Consider the following 16,838-nt stretch of genomic DNA (forward strand, 5'->3'; position numbering starts at 1 on the left):
TTGTCTTCGGTTCCCACCACAACTCACTTCCCTCACTGCCAACTCCATCTCTCTTGATGGCAAATGTCTGAGGCTGAACCACACTGTTCATAACACTGCTGTCACATCTGACCACAATATGAGCTTTCAACCACATGACCACGGTAGCACTAAGACCACCTATATCCATCTCTGCAACATAGTCCAATTTTTGCCCCTGCCTCAGCTCATTTACTGCCGAAATCCTCGCCCATGCCTTTGTAAGCTCTAGGCATGACTAGTCCAGCACACTCTTGGCCAGCTTCCCAAGTTCTTCCCTCTGTAAACTTGACATCATACAAACCTCTGCTGCCTTTGTTCACCTCACAAAGCCCAGTTCGCCCATTAACTCCTATGCTTGCTGACCTACATTGGCTCCTAGCTAATCAGTCCAATTTAAAATTCTCATCCTTGTTTTAAGTCCCTTCACAACCTTGTCCCGCTGTATCTCTAATCTCCTCCAGTTCCAAAGTATTCCATAATCTTCAAACTCCTACCTCTTGAACATCCCTGATTTTAATTGCTCCACCACTGACAGTGCCTTCAGATGCCTGGGTCCCAAGTTCTAATCAAAGGTCATCAACCTGAAACGTTAACTCTGTTTCTCTCCACAGATACTGTCTCTACTGAGTTTTTCCTGTATTTTTGGTTCTTACCCCAAGATCGGAAATTCTCTCCCTAACCTCTCCTCCTGTTAACATTTCTTTCCTCCTTTAAAGATGCTCCTTACAGCCTACCTTTTACCAAGCCCTAATATCACTTTATGTGGTTTGGCGTCAAATTTTGTTTTATAATTCCTGTGTGAAGGGCCTTGGGATATTTTTGCTAATTAACGACACTATACAAATACAAGTTGTTGTCTTGAGACAACAAGAAGGAATATTTTCACTAGATTATACAAAATGTTTATGGTAATACCAGAGATAGACGAGGTATTGTAAAAATAGGCAAACTATAAAGCTGTCAGCTTCAGAAATATATCTGCCAAATGTCAATGCAAACCAATGGCATGCAGGGGTGTAACCAAATTTCTTTCCAAAAATTTCAATTATGTTGCCTTATCCTCATAGAAATTGGGCAGGGTTGTAAATGTGGCAAGATATTTGAATACTTAGGGATTTCCTATGCTCATTGTGCTGCTGCAGCTTGAATCCAATAATGATTCATCCATTACTGGCGCACAGCAAATGCATAGCAGCAATCCAGAACATGGCTTCTGAGGTACAAATATCACAAGTCACTGAAAAGATACTGCAGCCGTAAAGCTATACTGTAACACTATTACTTTACAAAACATACAAGAAACTATAGTTCTTTTCCCCAAAAATCCAGTTGATTTGTATAGTTGATGTTTTGAATCTCAACCTCTGTAGAGTCACATTTGTTAGAGATGCAAATATAATCCTCAATTTGTAGTTGCTTCTTCGTTGAACTGAGGCCTGAACAATCCCCATCCACCACCTCCACTCTCCTCCGTCTGGCTGAACTTGTTCTCTCAATGAAAAATTTCTCCTTTAACTTGTCTCACTTCCTCCAAATAAAAGGTGCAGCTATGGGTACCCACATGGGCCCCAGTTATGCCTGTCTTTTTGTGGGGTATGTGGAACATTCCTTGTTCCAGTCCTACTCAGACCCCTCCCACAACTCTTTTTTCAGTATATCAATGACTGCATTGGTGCTACTTCATGCTCTCATCTGGACCTGGAAAGGTTTATCGATTTTGCTTCCAATTTCCACCTCTCTCTCTTTCACATGGTCCATCTCCGACATCGCCCTTCCCTTTCTTGACCTCTGTCTCCATTTCTGGTGATAAGGAGAATGTCTACCAATATTCATTACAAGCCCACCGACTCACACAGCTACCTCAACTACAGCCGCTCATAACCCACTTCCTGCAAGAACTCCATCTCATTCTCAGTTCCTCTGTCTCCGTCACATCTGTTCAGACGATGCTACCTTCCTTTGTCCTTAACCGAGGGATCCCCACCACTGTGGTTGACAGGGCCCTCAACTGTGTCCGACCCATTTCTCACACTTCTGCCCTCACCCCTTCCCCTCCCTCCCTGAACCACGTAGGATCCCCTTTGTCCTCACTCTTCAGCCCACCGTCTCTGCATTCAAAGGATTGGCCTCCGCCATTTCTATCAACTCCAGCATGATGCCACCAACAAACACATCTTCCCTCACCCCTCTCCCCACCCTTCCTGTCAGTATTCAGTAGAGGTCATTCCCTCTATGACATCCTGGTCCACTCCTCCAGCAGCCCAAATTCCTCATCCCCTTCCCACGGTACCTTCCCATGCAAACACAGAAGGTGCAACACCTGCCCCTTTACTTCCCCCCTCCTCACCATCCAAGGTCCCAAACACTCCTTGCAGGTGAAGCAGCGCTTCACTTGCACCTCCTTCAATTTGGTCTATTTTATTCGCTGCTCCCTGTGCTTCTCTACATTGGGGAAACTAAATGCAGATTAGGTGACTGCTTTGCAGAACACCTTTGCTCAGTCCACAACAAACCATCTTGCTCTCATGCCCATGCTTGGCCTGCTGCAATGTTCCAGTGAAGTCCAATGCAAACTGGAAGAACAGCACCTCATCTCCCGATTAGGCACTTTACAGCTGTCTGGGCTTGACATTGAGTTCAACAACTTCAGACCATGAACTCTCTCCTCCATCTTCACTCCTTTTTAAATCCAATTGTGTTTTTTAAATTTTATTTATTCATTTTTTTTAAAATCCTTTTCCCCCAATTACCCCACCTCCACCACACCTTCCCCAGGGCCACCTGCCACTGGATTCTGTGCTGTGCTTTCACAGAGTGCTGACCCTTGTTCGGCTATTAACAAATTCTGCTCTTATCTTTATGCCACTATCAGCAGCCTTAGTCTTTACCACTACCGTTAGCACTCCCTTCGTCTTGTGTCCATGACATCTTTCTCAATCTCTACTTTGCTCCTACCTATCCCTGACCTTCTATTTTGTTCCACCTGCTCCACCCCGTCTTAAACAAGATAAAATCCATCACATTTCTACTTCTCTTTAGCTCTGAAGAGTCATATGGAGTCGAAACTTTAATTCTGTTTTTCTTGCCACAGATGCTGCCAGACCTGCTGAATTTTTCCAACATTTTTTGTTTTTATTTCAAATCATTCACCATGATCGGGACTTCAGAGAATAAATCGCCACACCAGAGTTTCTAATATTAAGCAATTAATTTTGGGGCAATATTTACTAATTTTAGCTCGAGTGATTTAATTTGTTTGGAGATCTTACTTACACAGCTACTAAGCCAGAAATACCAGATGGTGCTGGAAACATTTTGAATGATTTGGATCCAATTGCAGCACTTTTCTGGGATCTGCTTTGACCTGCATTCTGCAATTCAGCATGGTGACATTTTTTTCTGAGTCAATCAGGAACACATGAGTTTTCCACTATGGGCAGATGTAATGTGCTCACTTGACATGCGGCAGGTTTTACACAAAACTTAATGATACAAATCCCATGACGCACGATAAACATAAGAAGCAGGATATATAGGAACTCTGATGTTTGGATACAAAAACTGGTCCCAAAATACAACAGGCCTAATGCAATATTTCAGCAGTGCCTATCTCCAAAGTGTTTCCAACACTATTCAATCCCCTTACCATGCATTTATAATGTGCTGCAACCTTTTTAGCATTTGACGTGTGAAGTTTTCCTCTGGTCTCATTTTCTTCATCTCCAGCATGACAGAACCCACACTTTGGCCCTGTCATTGTAGGACTGCTGCAGTGAGGAGACCGCTCTCTCTGCAAAGGTAAATGTACATACAAAATAAAAACAGCATCACAAAGGCAAGAAAACATTAAATTACAGATTCACAGAATTATTGCAGCGTAGGAGGAGGCCATTTGACCCATTGTGTTCGTACCAGCTCTCCAAATGAGCAATTCACTTAGTGCCGTTCTCCCTTTTCAGGTAACAGTCTAATTGCCTTCTGGATGCTTCGATTGAACTTGCCTCCACCACACTCTCAAACAGTGCATTCCAGACCCCAACTACTCGCTGCGTGATAGAATTTTTGCTCATATCACTTATACTTCTTTTGCCAGTTACTTTAAATCTATGCCCTCTCCTTCGCAATCCTTTCACGAGTGGGAACAGTTTTGCCCTATCTACTCTGTCCAGACATCTCATGATTTTGAATGCCTCTATCAAATCTTCTCTCAGCCTCCTTTTCTCCAAGGAAAACAGTCACAACCTCTCCAATTTAACTTCATAACTGAAGTTTTTCAACCCTAGAACCATTCACATGAATTTTTTCTGCATTGTCTCCGATGCCATCACATCCTTCCCAAAGTGCGCCGCCCAGAACTGGACACAATACTCAAGCTGAGGCCGAACTTGTATCTTATACAAGTTCAACATAACCTCCTCGTTCTTGTACTCTATGCCACTATTAATAAAGCCCAGGGTACCGTATGCTTCATTAACTGCGCTCTCAACCTGTCTTGCCAGCTTCAATGACTTATACACAAATACATCCAGGTCCCTCTGCTCCTTCATCACCTCTAGAATTATACCTTTTATTTGGTATTCTCTCTCCATGTTCTTCCTACATTTCTCCGCATTGAACATCTGTCCCATCATCCCATTCCACCTACTTGTCTATCCCTTCTGAAGTTCTACACTATCCTCCTCACAATTCACAATGCTTCCAAGTTTTGTATCATCCACAAATTTTGAAATTGTGCCCTGTATTTCAAGATCTAAGTTATTAACATTTCAGGAAAAGCAAGGGTCCCAACACTGGCCCTTGGGGAACTCCACCACAAATTTTCCTCCCACCTGAAAAACATCCATTAACTACTACTTATTCCAGTCACTCAGCCAATTTTGTATTCATGCTGCTACTGTCCCTTTTATTCCATGAGCTATAACTTTTCTCAAATCTGATGCGTGGCACTGTATCAAATGCCTTTTGGAAGTCCATGCACACATCATCAATCGCATTGACCTCATCAACCGTCTGTTACGACTTCAAAAAACTCCAAGTTAAACACAATTTTCCCTTAAGATAATGTCCGTGAGACGATTAATTTTGTCCCAAATTATTCATCAAATTATTGAAGTTAAACTGACTGGTCTGTAGTTGCTGGGCTTATCTTTACAGTTTTTGAACAAGGGTGTAACATTTGCAATTCTCCAGTACTCTGGCACCACCCCATGTCTAAGGGAGACTGAAAAATGATGGTCCATAATTTCCACTCTCACCTCCCTCAGGATCTTTTGATGCATTTCATCTAGTCCTGGTGCCTCATCAACTTTAAGTACAGACAGCCTCCAATACCACCACCTTCACAATTTTAAACCCTTCTAGTGTTTGAATTACCTCGTCTTTCATGATGGCCTGGATAGCCTCTACTTCCTTGGTATTCATTTAATACCTCAGCTATGCCACCTGCCTCCGTGCGTAAATCCCCTTTTGGTCCATAATCAGCCCACTCCCTTTACCACCCATTTGTTACTATTATGCCCATAGAAGACTTTGGGATTCCCTGTTATGTTGGTTGCCAGTCTCTTTTCATATTCCCTTGTTTCTCTAATTTGTTTTATCATCTCATTTCTGAACTTTCTATATTCAGCCTGGTTCTCAATTGTATTTTCAACCTGACAACTGTCATAAGCACTGTTTTTCTTCTTTATCTTAATTTCTAATCTCTTTTGGCATCCAGAGAGCTCTGGATTTGTTTGGCCTACCTTTCCCTTCCGAGGGAATATACCTTGACTGTGCTTGACCTCTCCCTAAATTAATTACAAAAATAATGCAATTTGGGCTTCAGATGACATTACAATTGTGAATTTGCCTATGTGCATAATAATACTGTTAGGAAATAGATATAGTTTAATTTGTATTTGTAGGTGTTAGGAATAAGTTCTAGCTTTAAAGTTTAAGTTTGATTTGTATTTGTGTGTTAAGAAAAGGTCACGTTGAGTTTTAGTTTCACTTTAAAAGGTGCCTGCATTTTTAATGAGCTTTACGACTCCTAGAGTCTGAAGATAGCTGCCAGGAGAGACCGGACACTGGGAGAGGGAACTACAGAGACAGTAGGTTTCCCAAAAGAACGAAGAAGTCCCAAGGTCAAAGGAGTGAGACAGAAACAGGAGAAAGTCTCAAGCAGGCCTCTAGTCAAAGGAAAGATAGGAACCTGGAAAAAGGTCCTGTTAAGTGAAGTTAAGAGCGAGGGGCAGAGAAAGGCTCCAAGCTTCAAATTTAAAGAGACAAAAGCTGCGGGAAGCAGAGTCAAAGCGATAAATGCTTGTGGGAAGCCAGGAGGTCCAAAGAGATTGAAAGTCTGTAACTTTTTGCTATGGGAATGTGAAGCAGTGATGTACTGTTGACAGCTGAGTCAGTGAGAGAGTACGTGGAACAAAGCTTGAATACATGTGGAAACCCAGGGAAGATGGACATTGGAAGGAGAGTTCGAAACCCTGGAGGTGAATCCTTGCTGAAGGCATCTGAGAGAAAGCATCGGTTTGGGAGAAGATTCCAAAGCAAGTTCTTGGAGAGTGGAGATTGGAAACCCTCATGTGAAAGACAGAGTTCAATGATACCAGTTGGCTCATGGTGTAACAAACATCTGGGGGAAGTTGATAAGAGATCCATAGTATCTGGTTGAGGTGGCATCTGTCACTTGGTTTCAGAGTGTGCTGTGCCACAGGTCGTCTATTGGTTTACATGGACCATGTATTTACCATGAACATTAGAGTATAAGATAGCTTTTGTAACTTGAGTTATCCTTACAAATCTATTTATATGTGTAAATGTATAGTTGTGGGTGAAGGAACATTGTAATATAGTTCATCTTTTCTTGTTTTAATAAATGTTTTATTCTTTTGTTATCAGTTCATCAGCTGACTCTTGTGACTTTGTTCAGTAGCTACTCTCCACATTATCTAAATAAACAAACAGAAATTAGGATCTATCAAAATAAAAGCAAAATACTGTGGATGCTGGAAATTTGAAACCAAAACAGAAAATGCTGGAAGAACTCAGCAGGTCTGACAGCATCTTTGGAGAGAGAAACAGAGTTAACATTTCAAGTCCATATGACTCTTCTTCAGAGCTCAAATGAGAGTATGAGAGAGTTTGCAAATGGACAGAATTCACCTGTCAATGTTGTGACAAAAGGTTGTCTTTCAGACTGGAGGACGGCAGGCAGTGGTGTTCCCGAAAGATCAGCGTTAGGACCACTGCTTTGAGATATAAAGTCTAGGGTTTTGGAATACAGAGTAAAATTTCAAATTTCACCGATGAAACAAAACTTGGAGATGTGGCGAAAAGTGAGCAAGGATGTTACTAATCGACTGCAACAGGACATAGAAAGGCTAACAGAATAGGCAGACAAGTGGCAGATGGAATTTAATATAAAGAAGTATGAGGTGATGCATTCTGGTAGAAGGATAGGGAGAGGCAATGTAGACTTAATGCCACAGTTCTAAAGAGTGTGCAAGAACAGAAGGACCTCAGGCTTCATGTGTATCAATCTTTAAAGGTGGCAAAACATATTGAGAGAGTAGTTAGCAAAGCATATAGGATCTTGGGCTTCACAAATAGAGGTGTTGGGTACAAAAGTAAGGAAGTCATGTTTAACTTTTATAAAGTTTTGGTTAGGCCACAACTCAAGTATTGTATCCAGTTCTGGTCACCACACTTCAGGAAGGACGTGAAGGTCCTTGAAAGAATGCAGAGGAGATTTACAAGAATGGTTCTGGAGATGTTGGACTTCAGCTACGTGGATAGATTGGCAAATCTGGGTTCTTCTCCTTAGAGCATAGGAGATTGAGAGAAGATTTGATAGAGGTGTACGACATAATGACAGCATTGGATAAGGTACACAAAGAAAGGTACACACATTAGCTGATCACACAGGGACCGGGGACAAAGATTTAGGATTTGGGCAACAGATGCAGAGGGATGAGAGGAAGAACTTTTTACAAACATATGATGAAGGAGCAGGAATAGGCCACTCGGCCCCTTGAGCCTGCTCTGCTATTCAATAAGATCATGATCGATCAGATTGATCAGAACCTCAACTCCACATTCCCGCCTACCCTGATAAACTTTCATCCCTTTGCTTATCAAGAATCTATCTACCTTTGCCTTAAAATTGTTCAAAAACTCTGCTTCCACCGCCTTTTGAGGAAGAGAATTCCAAAGACTCTTGACCCTTAAAAGAATTCTCCTAATCTCAGTCTTAAATGGGCGACCCGTTATTTTTAAACAGTGACCCATAGCTCTAGATTTTCCCACAAGAGGAAATATCCTTTGCATGTCCACCCGGTCAAGACCCCTCTTATATGTTCCAAACAAGTTGCCTCTTACTCTTCTAAATTCCAACAGGTACAACCCTAGCAGTTCAACCTTTCCTCATGAGACAATCCACCCATTCCAGGTATTAGTCTAATAAACCTTCTCTGAACTGCTTCCAATGCATTTACGTCCTTCCTTAAATAAAGAGACCAATACTGTACACAATACTCCAAATGTGGTCTCACTAATGCCCTGTCTAACTGAAGTATAACCTCCCTTCTTTTGTATTCACTTCCTTTTGCAATAAACAACAACATTCTATTAGCTTTCCCAATTACTTGCTGTGCCTACCATATTAGCCTTCTGTGATTCATGTACTAGTGCCCCCAAATCCCTCTACATCTCAGAGCTCTGCAATCGTTCACCACATAAATAATATACTTCTTTTTTTATTCTTCCTGCCAAGATGGACAATTTCACACATCTCTATCCCTTTGGAGCCTCCTTATATCCTCTTCATAACTTACTTTCCTACCTTTGTGTCATCAGCAAATTTAGTAAGCATACCTTCAATCCCGTCATCCAAGTCATTTATATAAATTGTAAAAAGTTGAGGCCCCAGCACTGATCCCTGTGGCACACCACTCACTACATCTTGCCAACCAGAAAATGACACATTTATGCCGAATCTGTTTACTGTTAGCGAGCCAATCTTCTATCCATGCCAAAATGTTACGTCCTACACCACGAGCTTTTATTTTCTGCAATAACCTTTGATGTGGCATCTTATCAAATGCCTTCTGGAAATCTAAGTACAGCACATCCATAGGTTCCCCTTTACCCACAGCACATACTTCTTCTTCAAAGATCTCCAATAAATTGATTAAGCATGGTTTCCCTTTTATAAAAACTATGTTGACTCTGCCTGATTGCCTTGATTTTTTCTAAGTGCCCTGCTATAATGTTTTTAACAACAACTTTTAACATTTTCCCTATGACAGATGTCAGGCTAACTGGCCTGTACTTTCCTCCCTTCTGTCTCCCTCTTTTTTGATCAAAGGAGTTATATTAGCTATTTTCCAATTTAATGGAACCTTCCCTGAAACTAGGGAATGTTGGAAAATTAAAACCAACGCATCAACTGTCTCACTAGCCACTTCTTTTAAGACCCTAGGATGAAGTCCATCAGGATCCTGGGGCTTGCCAGCCTGCAGCTCCAACAATTTCCTCAGTACCACTTCCCTAGAGATTGTAATTTTCTTGAGTTCCTCCCTCCCTTTCATTTCCTGATTTAGAGCTATTTCTGGGGTGCTACTTATATGCTGTATAGTGAAGACTAATGCAAAATACTAATGCAATTAATATGCCATCTCCTTATTTTCCATTATTAATTCCCCAGACTCACCTTCTATAGGACCAACATTCACTTTGTTAGCTCTTTTCTTATTTAAATATCTTCAGGAACTCTTACTAACTCTTTTTATATTTCTAGTAGGCTTTCTCTCGTACTCCAATCTTTCCCTGCTTATCAATCTTTTAGTCCTTCTTTGCCGCTTTTTACATTCTGTCCAATCTTCTGATCTGCCACCCATCTATCTGCAAATATATGCTTTTTCTTTAAGTTTGATACTATCTTTAACTTTTTTAGTTAACCTTGGATGGTGGGTCCTCCACTTAGAATTTTTCTCTCATTGGAATGTACCTATTCTGTGCATTCTGTCAAGAAAACAAGAAATTATATATTTTTTTTGGTAATAACTGGCATATTTTCTTATGTACTGGAAGTCAGGCTGTAATTGGATTGAGAGCCAGAGTGATGGCAAGGGTCTAAAGCCAGCAGTGGTTTTGATATGTTAATGAACCAAGAGGAAATTCAAAGTTTTACATAAAGTAATGACTAAAATAGTTTTGAAATGAAAACAAAAACAGAATTACGTGGACAAACTCAGCAGGTCTGGCAGCCTCGGCGGAGAAGAAAAGAGTTGACGTTTCGAGTCCTCATGACCCTTCAACAGAAATGTCCAGGTAATTCTGTTTTTGTTTTGGATTTCCAGCATCCGCAGTTTTTTGTTTTTATCTTCAGTTTTGAATTGAGTTGTTTTAGTTCAAAGAGAGTAAATGCAGACTGCAAAAAGGTATAGCAAAATAAGGTAAAGATAGGGTAAGTTTGTTTTTACAAGTCTAGGAGCTAAAGTAAATAACAATTTAATCAATTCTGGGGAGAAAGCATTTCTGAAGAGACTGGTTAAGATAATAGAGAGATCAAAGGGAAGGAACGCATTTAAGGAAGTCTATGTGAGGGGAGTAGCTGCTTAGATCTCGCAGGGGACAGCAGGATAGCTGGTCAGAACTTCCAGAAGACAGTGAGAACAAGGCTAGACTGAAGGAACCAATTGCTGTCAGCCTCAGAGGAGGTCCCATGGAAAAGCACAGCGTGGTAAAAATTACTGGACACCTGTAGATTACAAAATCTATAAGGATAGTTGCTGAGCAGAAAAGGAAAAGCTTAGCTCTGAGGGTAATTAAGATTTGTGGAACTATTTTAAAGTACTGTTTACTACGTGAAGCTATTCATGTATTTAAGTGTAATTGTGTTTTATTTGTTTTTTAAAATTCTTTTAATAAATGTTCAGAACATAAGAAATAGGAGTAGGCCATTCGGCCCCTCAAGCCTGCCCTGCCACTCAATAAGATCATGGCTCATCTGCCCCAGGCCTCAACTCCTCTTTTGTGCCAGCTCCTCATAGCCGTCAACTCCCCAATACTTTAGAAAAACTATCTACCTCCTCTTTAAATACTTTCAGTGATCTAGCCTTCACTACCCTGAGGTAGAGAATTCCAGACACTCTACCCTCAAAGAAATTCCTTTGCATCTCAGTTTTAAATGAGTGTCCCCATATTCAGTAACTATGTGCCCTAGTTCGAGACTACCCCACTATTGGAAACATCTTCTCAACATCTAACCTATCAAGCCCCCCTCAGAACTTTACTATAAATCATCACAAGGAGCCCAGCACATCAGTGCAAAATATAAGGCTGAAACATTTGCTACAACCTTCAGACAGAAGTGCTGTGTGGATGATCCATCTTGGCCTCTCCCCAGCATCACAGATGCCACTCTTCAGCCAATTCAATTCACTTCACATGATATGAAGAAACGGCTGAAGGCACTAGATAGTGCAAAGGCTGTGGGCCCTGACAATATTCCAGCAATAGTACTGAAGACTTGTGATCCAGAACTTGCCGTGCCCCTAGCCAAGCTGTTCCATTACAGCTACAACACTAGCATCTACCTAGCTATGTGGAAAATTGCCCAGGTTTGTCCTACACATAAAAAGCAGGACAAGTTCAATCCAGCCAATTACCACCATCAGTCTACTCTTGATCATCAGTAAAGCTATGCAAGGGGTCATCAACAATGCTATCAAGCAGCACTTGCTTAGCAATAACCTGCTCATTGATGCCCGGTTTGGGTCCCGCCAGGGCCACTCAGCTCCTGACCACATTACAGCCTTGGTTCAGACGTGGACAAAAGAGTTGAACTCCTGAAGTGAGCTGAGTGTCACTGCCATTGACATCAAGGCAGCATTTGACCAAGTGTGGCATCAAGGAGCCCTAGCAAAACTGGAATCAATGGGAATCGGGGGAAAACTCTCTTCTGGTTGGAATCATAACTAGCACAAAGGAAGCTGGTTGTGGTTGGTCAGTTATCTCAGCTCCAGGACATCTCAGCAGGAGTTCCTTACGGTAATGTCCTCAGCCCAAGCATCTTCAGTTGCTTCATCAATGACCTTCCTTCCATCATAAGGTCAGAAATGGGGTGTTCGCTGATGATTGCACAATGTTCAGCACCATTCGTGACGCCTCAGATACTGAAGCAGTCCATGCCCAAATGTAGCATGACCTGGGCAATATCCAGTCTTAGGCTAACAAGTGGCAAGTAACATTTGCACCACACAAGTGCCAGGCAATGACCACCTCCAACAACAGAGAATCTAACCATCACCCCTTGACATTCAATGGAATTACCATCACAGAATCCCCCACTATCAATATCCTGGGGGTTACCATTGACCAGAAACTGAACTGGGCTAACCATATAAATACTGTGGCTACAAGAGCAGGTCAGAGGCTAGGAATCCTGTGAGAGTAACTAACCTCCTGACTCCCCAAAGCCTGTCCACGATCTACAAGGCACAAGTCAGGAGTGTGACGAAATACTCCCCACTTGGCTGGATAAGTGCAGCTCCCACAACACTCAAGAAGCTTGACACTGTCCAGGGCAAAGCAATCCACTTGATTGGGACCACATCCACAAACTTTCACTCCCTCCACCACCGACGCAAAGTAGCAGCAGTGTGTACCATCTACAAGATGCACTACAGAAATTCATCAAGGCTCCTTCAACAGCACCTTCCAAACCCATGAGCACTACCATCTAGAAGGACAAGGGCAGCAGATAGATGGGAACACCGCCACCTGGAAGTTCCCCTCCAAGTCACTCGTCATCCTGATTTGGAAATATATCACCGTTCCTTCACTGTCGCTGGGTCAAAATCCTGGAACTCCCTCCCTAACAGCATTGTGGTGTACCTACACTACATGGACTGCAGCGGTTCAAGAAGGCAGCTCACCACCACCTTCTCAAGGGCAATTAGGGATGGGCAATAAATGCGACGCCCACATCCGTGAAAAAATAAAAAAATACCAGATCTAGTATAGTCTGAACTCAGATCAGCACCAGCATGCGATGTTCTAAGGTACTATCCCGGAAACATTCTATGAATTCCTCATCTAGGCTACCTTTGCCCATCTGATTTTTCCAGTCAAAATGTAGATTAAAATTCCTCCCTTTTTTACGCAGCAAATGGTAATGACCTGGAACTTGCTTCCTACAAGGGTGCTGGAAGTGGAGGCAATGAGTGATTTCAGAGGAAGTTGGATAGACACTTGGAAATAAACTTGCAGGGTACAGGGATAGAGCAGGGGAATGGGACTGACTGGATTGCTATACGAAGAGCTAACATAGCATAACAGGCTAAATGGCCACCTTTTTGCCCTAAGGACTTTACGATTCTGACTCTAACTGCTCCTATTATAATTTCTTCACCATCACTTATATTGGAAACCGCCTTGGAACTGAAGAGTAACCTGATTGAGGTGTACAAGATCATGAGAGGCCCAGATAGAGTAGACAGGGATGCCCTGTTTCCCCTGGCAGAGAGGTCAATTACCAGGGGGCACAGATTTAAGGTGATTGATAGAAGAATTAGAGAGGTCATGAGGAAAAACTTCTTCACCCAGCGGAGGGTGGGTGTTTGGAATTCACTGCCTGGTTTGGTGGTGGAGGCAGAAACACTCACCTCATTTCAAAAGGTACCTGGATCTGCACCTGAAGTGCTGCAACCTGCAACGATATGGGCCAGTGCTGGAAGGTGGGATTAAAATGGGCCACTAGTTTTCTTACTTTTTCTTTTTTGGCCAGCGCAGACACAATGGGCTAAATGGCCTCTTTCTGTGCTGTAACTTTTCTAGGGCTCTATGATTAAGTGATCAGGCTGCAATTATATCCTTTGTCCATTTGAGGCATTGTAGCACCAGCTTTACTGGAAGGGTGTAATCAGACAGGGCTTGGATAAAGTTTGGAGAGACACATCTATTCTAAACAGGCAGAATTTATAATGGAAACAAAAATGGAGACTGACTATACATCACATTTTCTATGCTTGGATTTCACTATACTCCGACTTTACATTCAATAAACCTTCAAATGGAATGTGTTGTAAAATGTAACTGCCACAAAGCGACTGAAAGATTTCAGGAACATACATCCACCCTTTATTAATAAGAACATAAGTCAGTTGTAAATAATTTCTAAGAGGAGAAAACGGTCTTGGGGAAGGAAAAGGAAAGAAAAATTAATGAAAATCACTCTTTTCCAATATATATTCATTACTCACATAGGAACTGCAACTAGTTTCATCTTTTCCTTGAGAGGATGTGGACATGGCATCATCAGACTCATCTTTTGAGTTAGGAGCTCTTCGTTTCTCTCTGTGTGCTCTTTGAGCGCCTCTGCGAGGACCTGTGGAACGTTCAGTCAGGTTTCCTTGCAGCCCATCTGTTAACAGCACCATCAGACAATAATGATTGTTTTTTTTAAATTTCAAACCTTTACTCAAAGATAACAAAAATTCATTTGGTGTCATAACTTATTTTGTATGCTTGTACCCGTGTCCCTTTCAGTTGGTTGTTTCATACCATGCATTAGGAGGATGGGCAGCTTCTGCCCAGGCCACATATGTATGAGCAATCCAAAGGGCCTCACACTGAGAATTTTGCCCCTGCTCCCTTTTGGGATGGTCTCGACCACTACCTTGATATTAAGAGATATTTGCAAACTGTGAAGTTACAGTTCCCACTACATTTCAATGCAATATCACAATATTTTCCATATTGAGTATTAGCCCATTAATTCTTTAATTTCAGTAATCTGTATTTGTACTCTACCCCACCAGAGCACTGCCTTGAGCTGGCCTAGCTCCACTGGCACTAACCGTCCTCAAATGATCCACAATGCAAGATTGTTTAACAGATATTGTTTCAATTCAGGAGTTTCAAACTTTGCTTCCATACCAGAGTCGTCACAATTACCCAAAGAAAGCAGCATCTTAAAAAATCAGAGTCCAAGTGAACTGGCTAGCTACAGCCAAGTGGCAATGTTTAGGGAATGTCTGTGTGATGCTAAATAGCCCCCAAGGCTGCAGCACAGGCAATTTCCAAAATGCTACCCAAGGCCGTAGAGCAACAAGTACTGTTCTGGTTTACAAGACATAGCACTGAACTATTGTGTGAAGCTGAGACGCACTAACACTGGAAATGTTTGGAAGTTGAAAATGGGTGACAGAAAATCATAAAAGCAGAACACTAGATGAGAAACACCATGCAAGATCACAAGATATCAGCTGCACTGAAGAGACAGACCAAGTGTGGAAACCAAGAAACAGTGCGGAGAGCTTGGAAAGAACACACAGGACTGTGTTTAGCAAATTAAGTTTACATTTACCTAGTTTGAGTCCGGTTATTTAATCCTAATTGTCATGCTCAGTACAAGCAGGAGGATATTGGATATTATGGACTGTAAGATCATACTTCGTGAAAGTGGCCACAATACCTGTCGAGATGGCTGTAGTTTAACGTGTGTTTATGGGCACTTTAAACCGTGGAGAGTTTCAATTCTGTGGCCAATATTTAGTTAACCATGGATCTTAAAAAGGGTAATTCATAGCCACCTGTGAAGCTTAAACATCGCATTGTTTAAGCATGAACCAGCATTTGAAGAATCTGGGATCTCTGTTGGTTTCGGAGTGCCATATTGAACAAAAGAGAATATTTGAGCTCAAGTTGGGACAGAGATAAGAACGAATGACTATTGACAATCACTAATGTATCGCGGTGGTCTGGGCCCCCAGGAGTGTTAATCCCCTTGTCATGTTACTAAAACTAACCAACCTTCAGGGACTGCAGTATAATACAACCTGAACAAAGCAAATCTGACAAGGAGAAACACCTGAGACAACAGAGACACCAAAACATCTGAACCATCATAGCTGAAAGTCTTCTAATGCAGCCAAAGTACTGTATTTGTTCCAGCTTCCAGTCCTCTTCAGAACCAATCTCCTAGCAATTTGTCCACAATAGGCTTTGCAGTTTCATGAAAATCCTTTGTTTCTAAGAGGTCTTCACTTCAATTAAAATATCAACTTACTAAGATGACATCAGACATTGAGACTGAGTTATAAATTCCATTTTTATAATTATGGCTTAAACTTCATCTGCATCTAATCTTTGTGTGTGACAGTGTGAGTGAGGTGAATGATTTGAGATGTTGTGTTTCAAACATTCGGGGCAGTGTGTGGCCTGGATAGAGTGGACGTGGGGAAAATGTTTCCATTAATAGGAGAGACTAGGACCTGAGGGCACAACCTCAGAGTAAAGGGAAGACCTTTTAGAACAGAGATGAGGAGAAACTTCTTTAGCCAGAGAATGGTGAATCTATGGAATTCATTGCCATAGAAGGCTGTGGAGGCCGGGTCATTGAGTGCATTTAAGACCGAGACAGATAGGTTCTTGATTGGTAAGGGGATCAAAGGTTACGGGGCGAAGGCAGGAGAATGGGGTTGAGAAATTTATCAGCCATGATTGAATGGGGAAGCAGACTCGATGGGCCAAATGGCCTAATTTCTGCTCCTATGTCTTTTGGTCTTATGATGTGATAGTAAATAACATTCATCACCAGCCTACTGCTGGGATTTATTTTTAAATTAGGAAAAATCAGAGGATAAGGAAATACACACATCTGATATATATAAGCATCATGATTACGGATTGGAAAGGACCGTACAAATTCTGTCCCTAGTATAATTATTTGAGAGAGTTAAATGTGTCAGCTGAGCTGCAGTTTTTTCGGCTTTATATTTTATTTATATGTTCATTTATGGGATGTGGACGTCGCTGGCTGG

The 16,838-nt window shown here is 41.8% G+C and overlaps 1 protein-coding gene across 2 annotated transcripts in view; it reads right to left on the minus strand.

Moving 5' to 3' along the window:
* phf6 (PHD finger protein 6) overlaps positions 1-16,838 on the minus strand; it is a 90,724-nt gene that overhangs the window by 17,673 nt on the left and 56,213 nt on the right. For both annotated transcript variants that reach the window (XM_041196324.1, XM_041196323.1), the window contains exons 7-8: positions 14,277-14,437; positions 3,668-3,811 (exon numbers count right to left, since the gene is read on the minus strand). In XM_041196324.1, coding sequence (XP_041052258.1) covers positions 3,668-3,811; positions 14,277-14,437 — 305 coding nt within the window. The remainder of the gene's footprint in view (positions 1-3,667; positions 3,812-14,276; positions 14,438-16,838) is intronic.

The sequence above is a fragment of the Carcharodon carcharias genome, chromosome 9 (assembly GCF_017639515.1).
Source record: "Carcharodon carcharias isolate sCarCar2 chromosome 9, sCarCar2.pri, whole genome shotgun sequence".
Lineage (NCBI taxonomy): Eukaryota > Metazoa > Chordata > Chondrichthyes > Lamniformes > Lamnidae > Carcharodon > Carcharodon carcharias.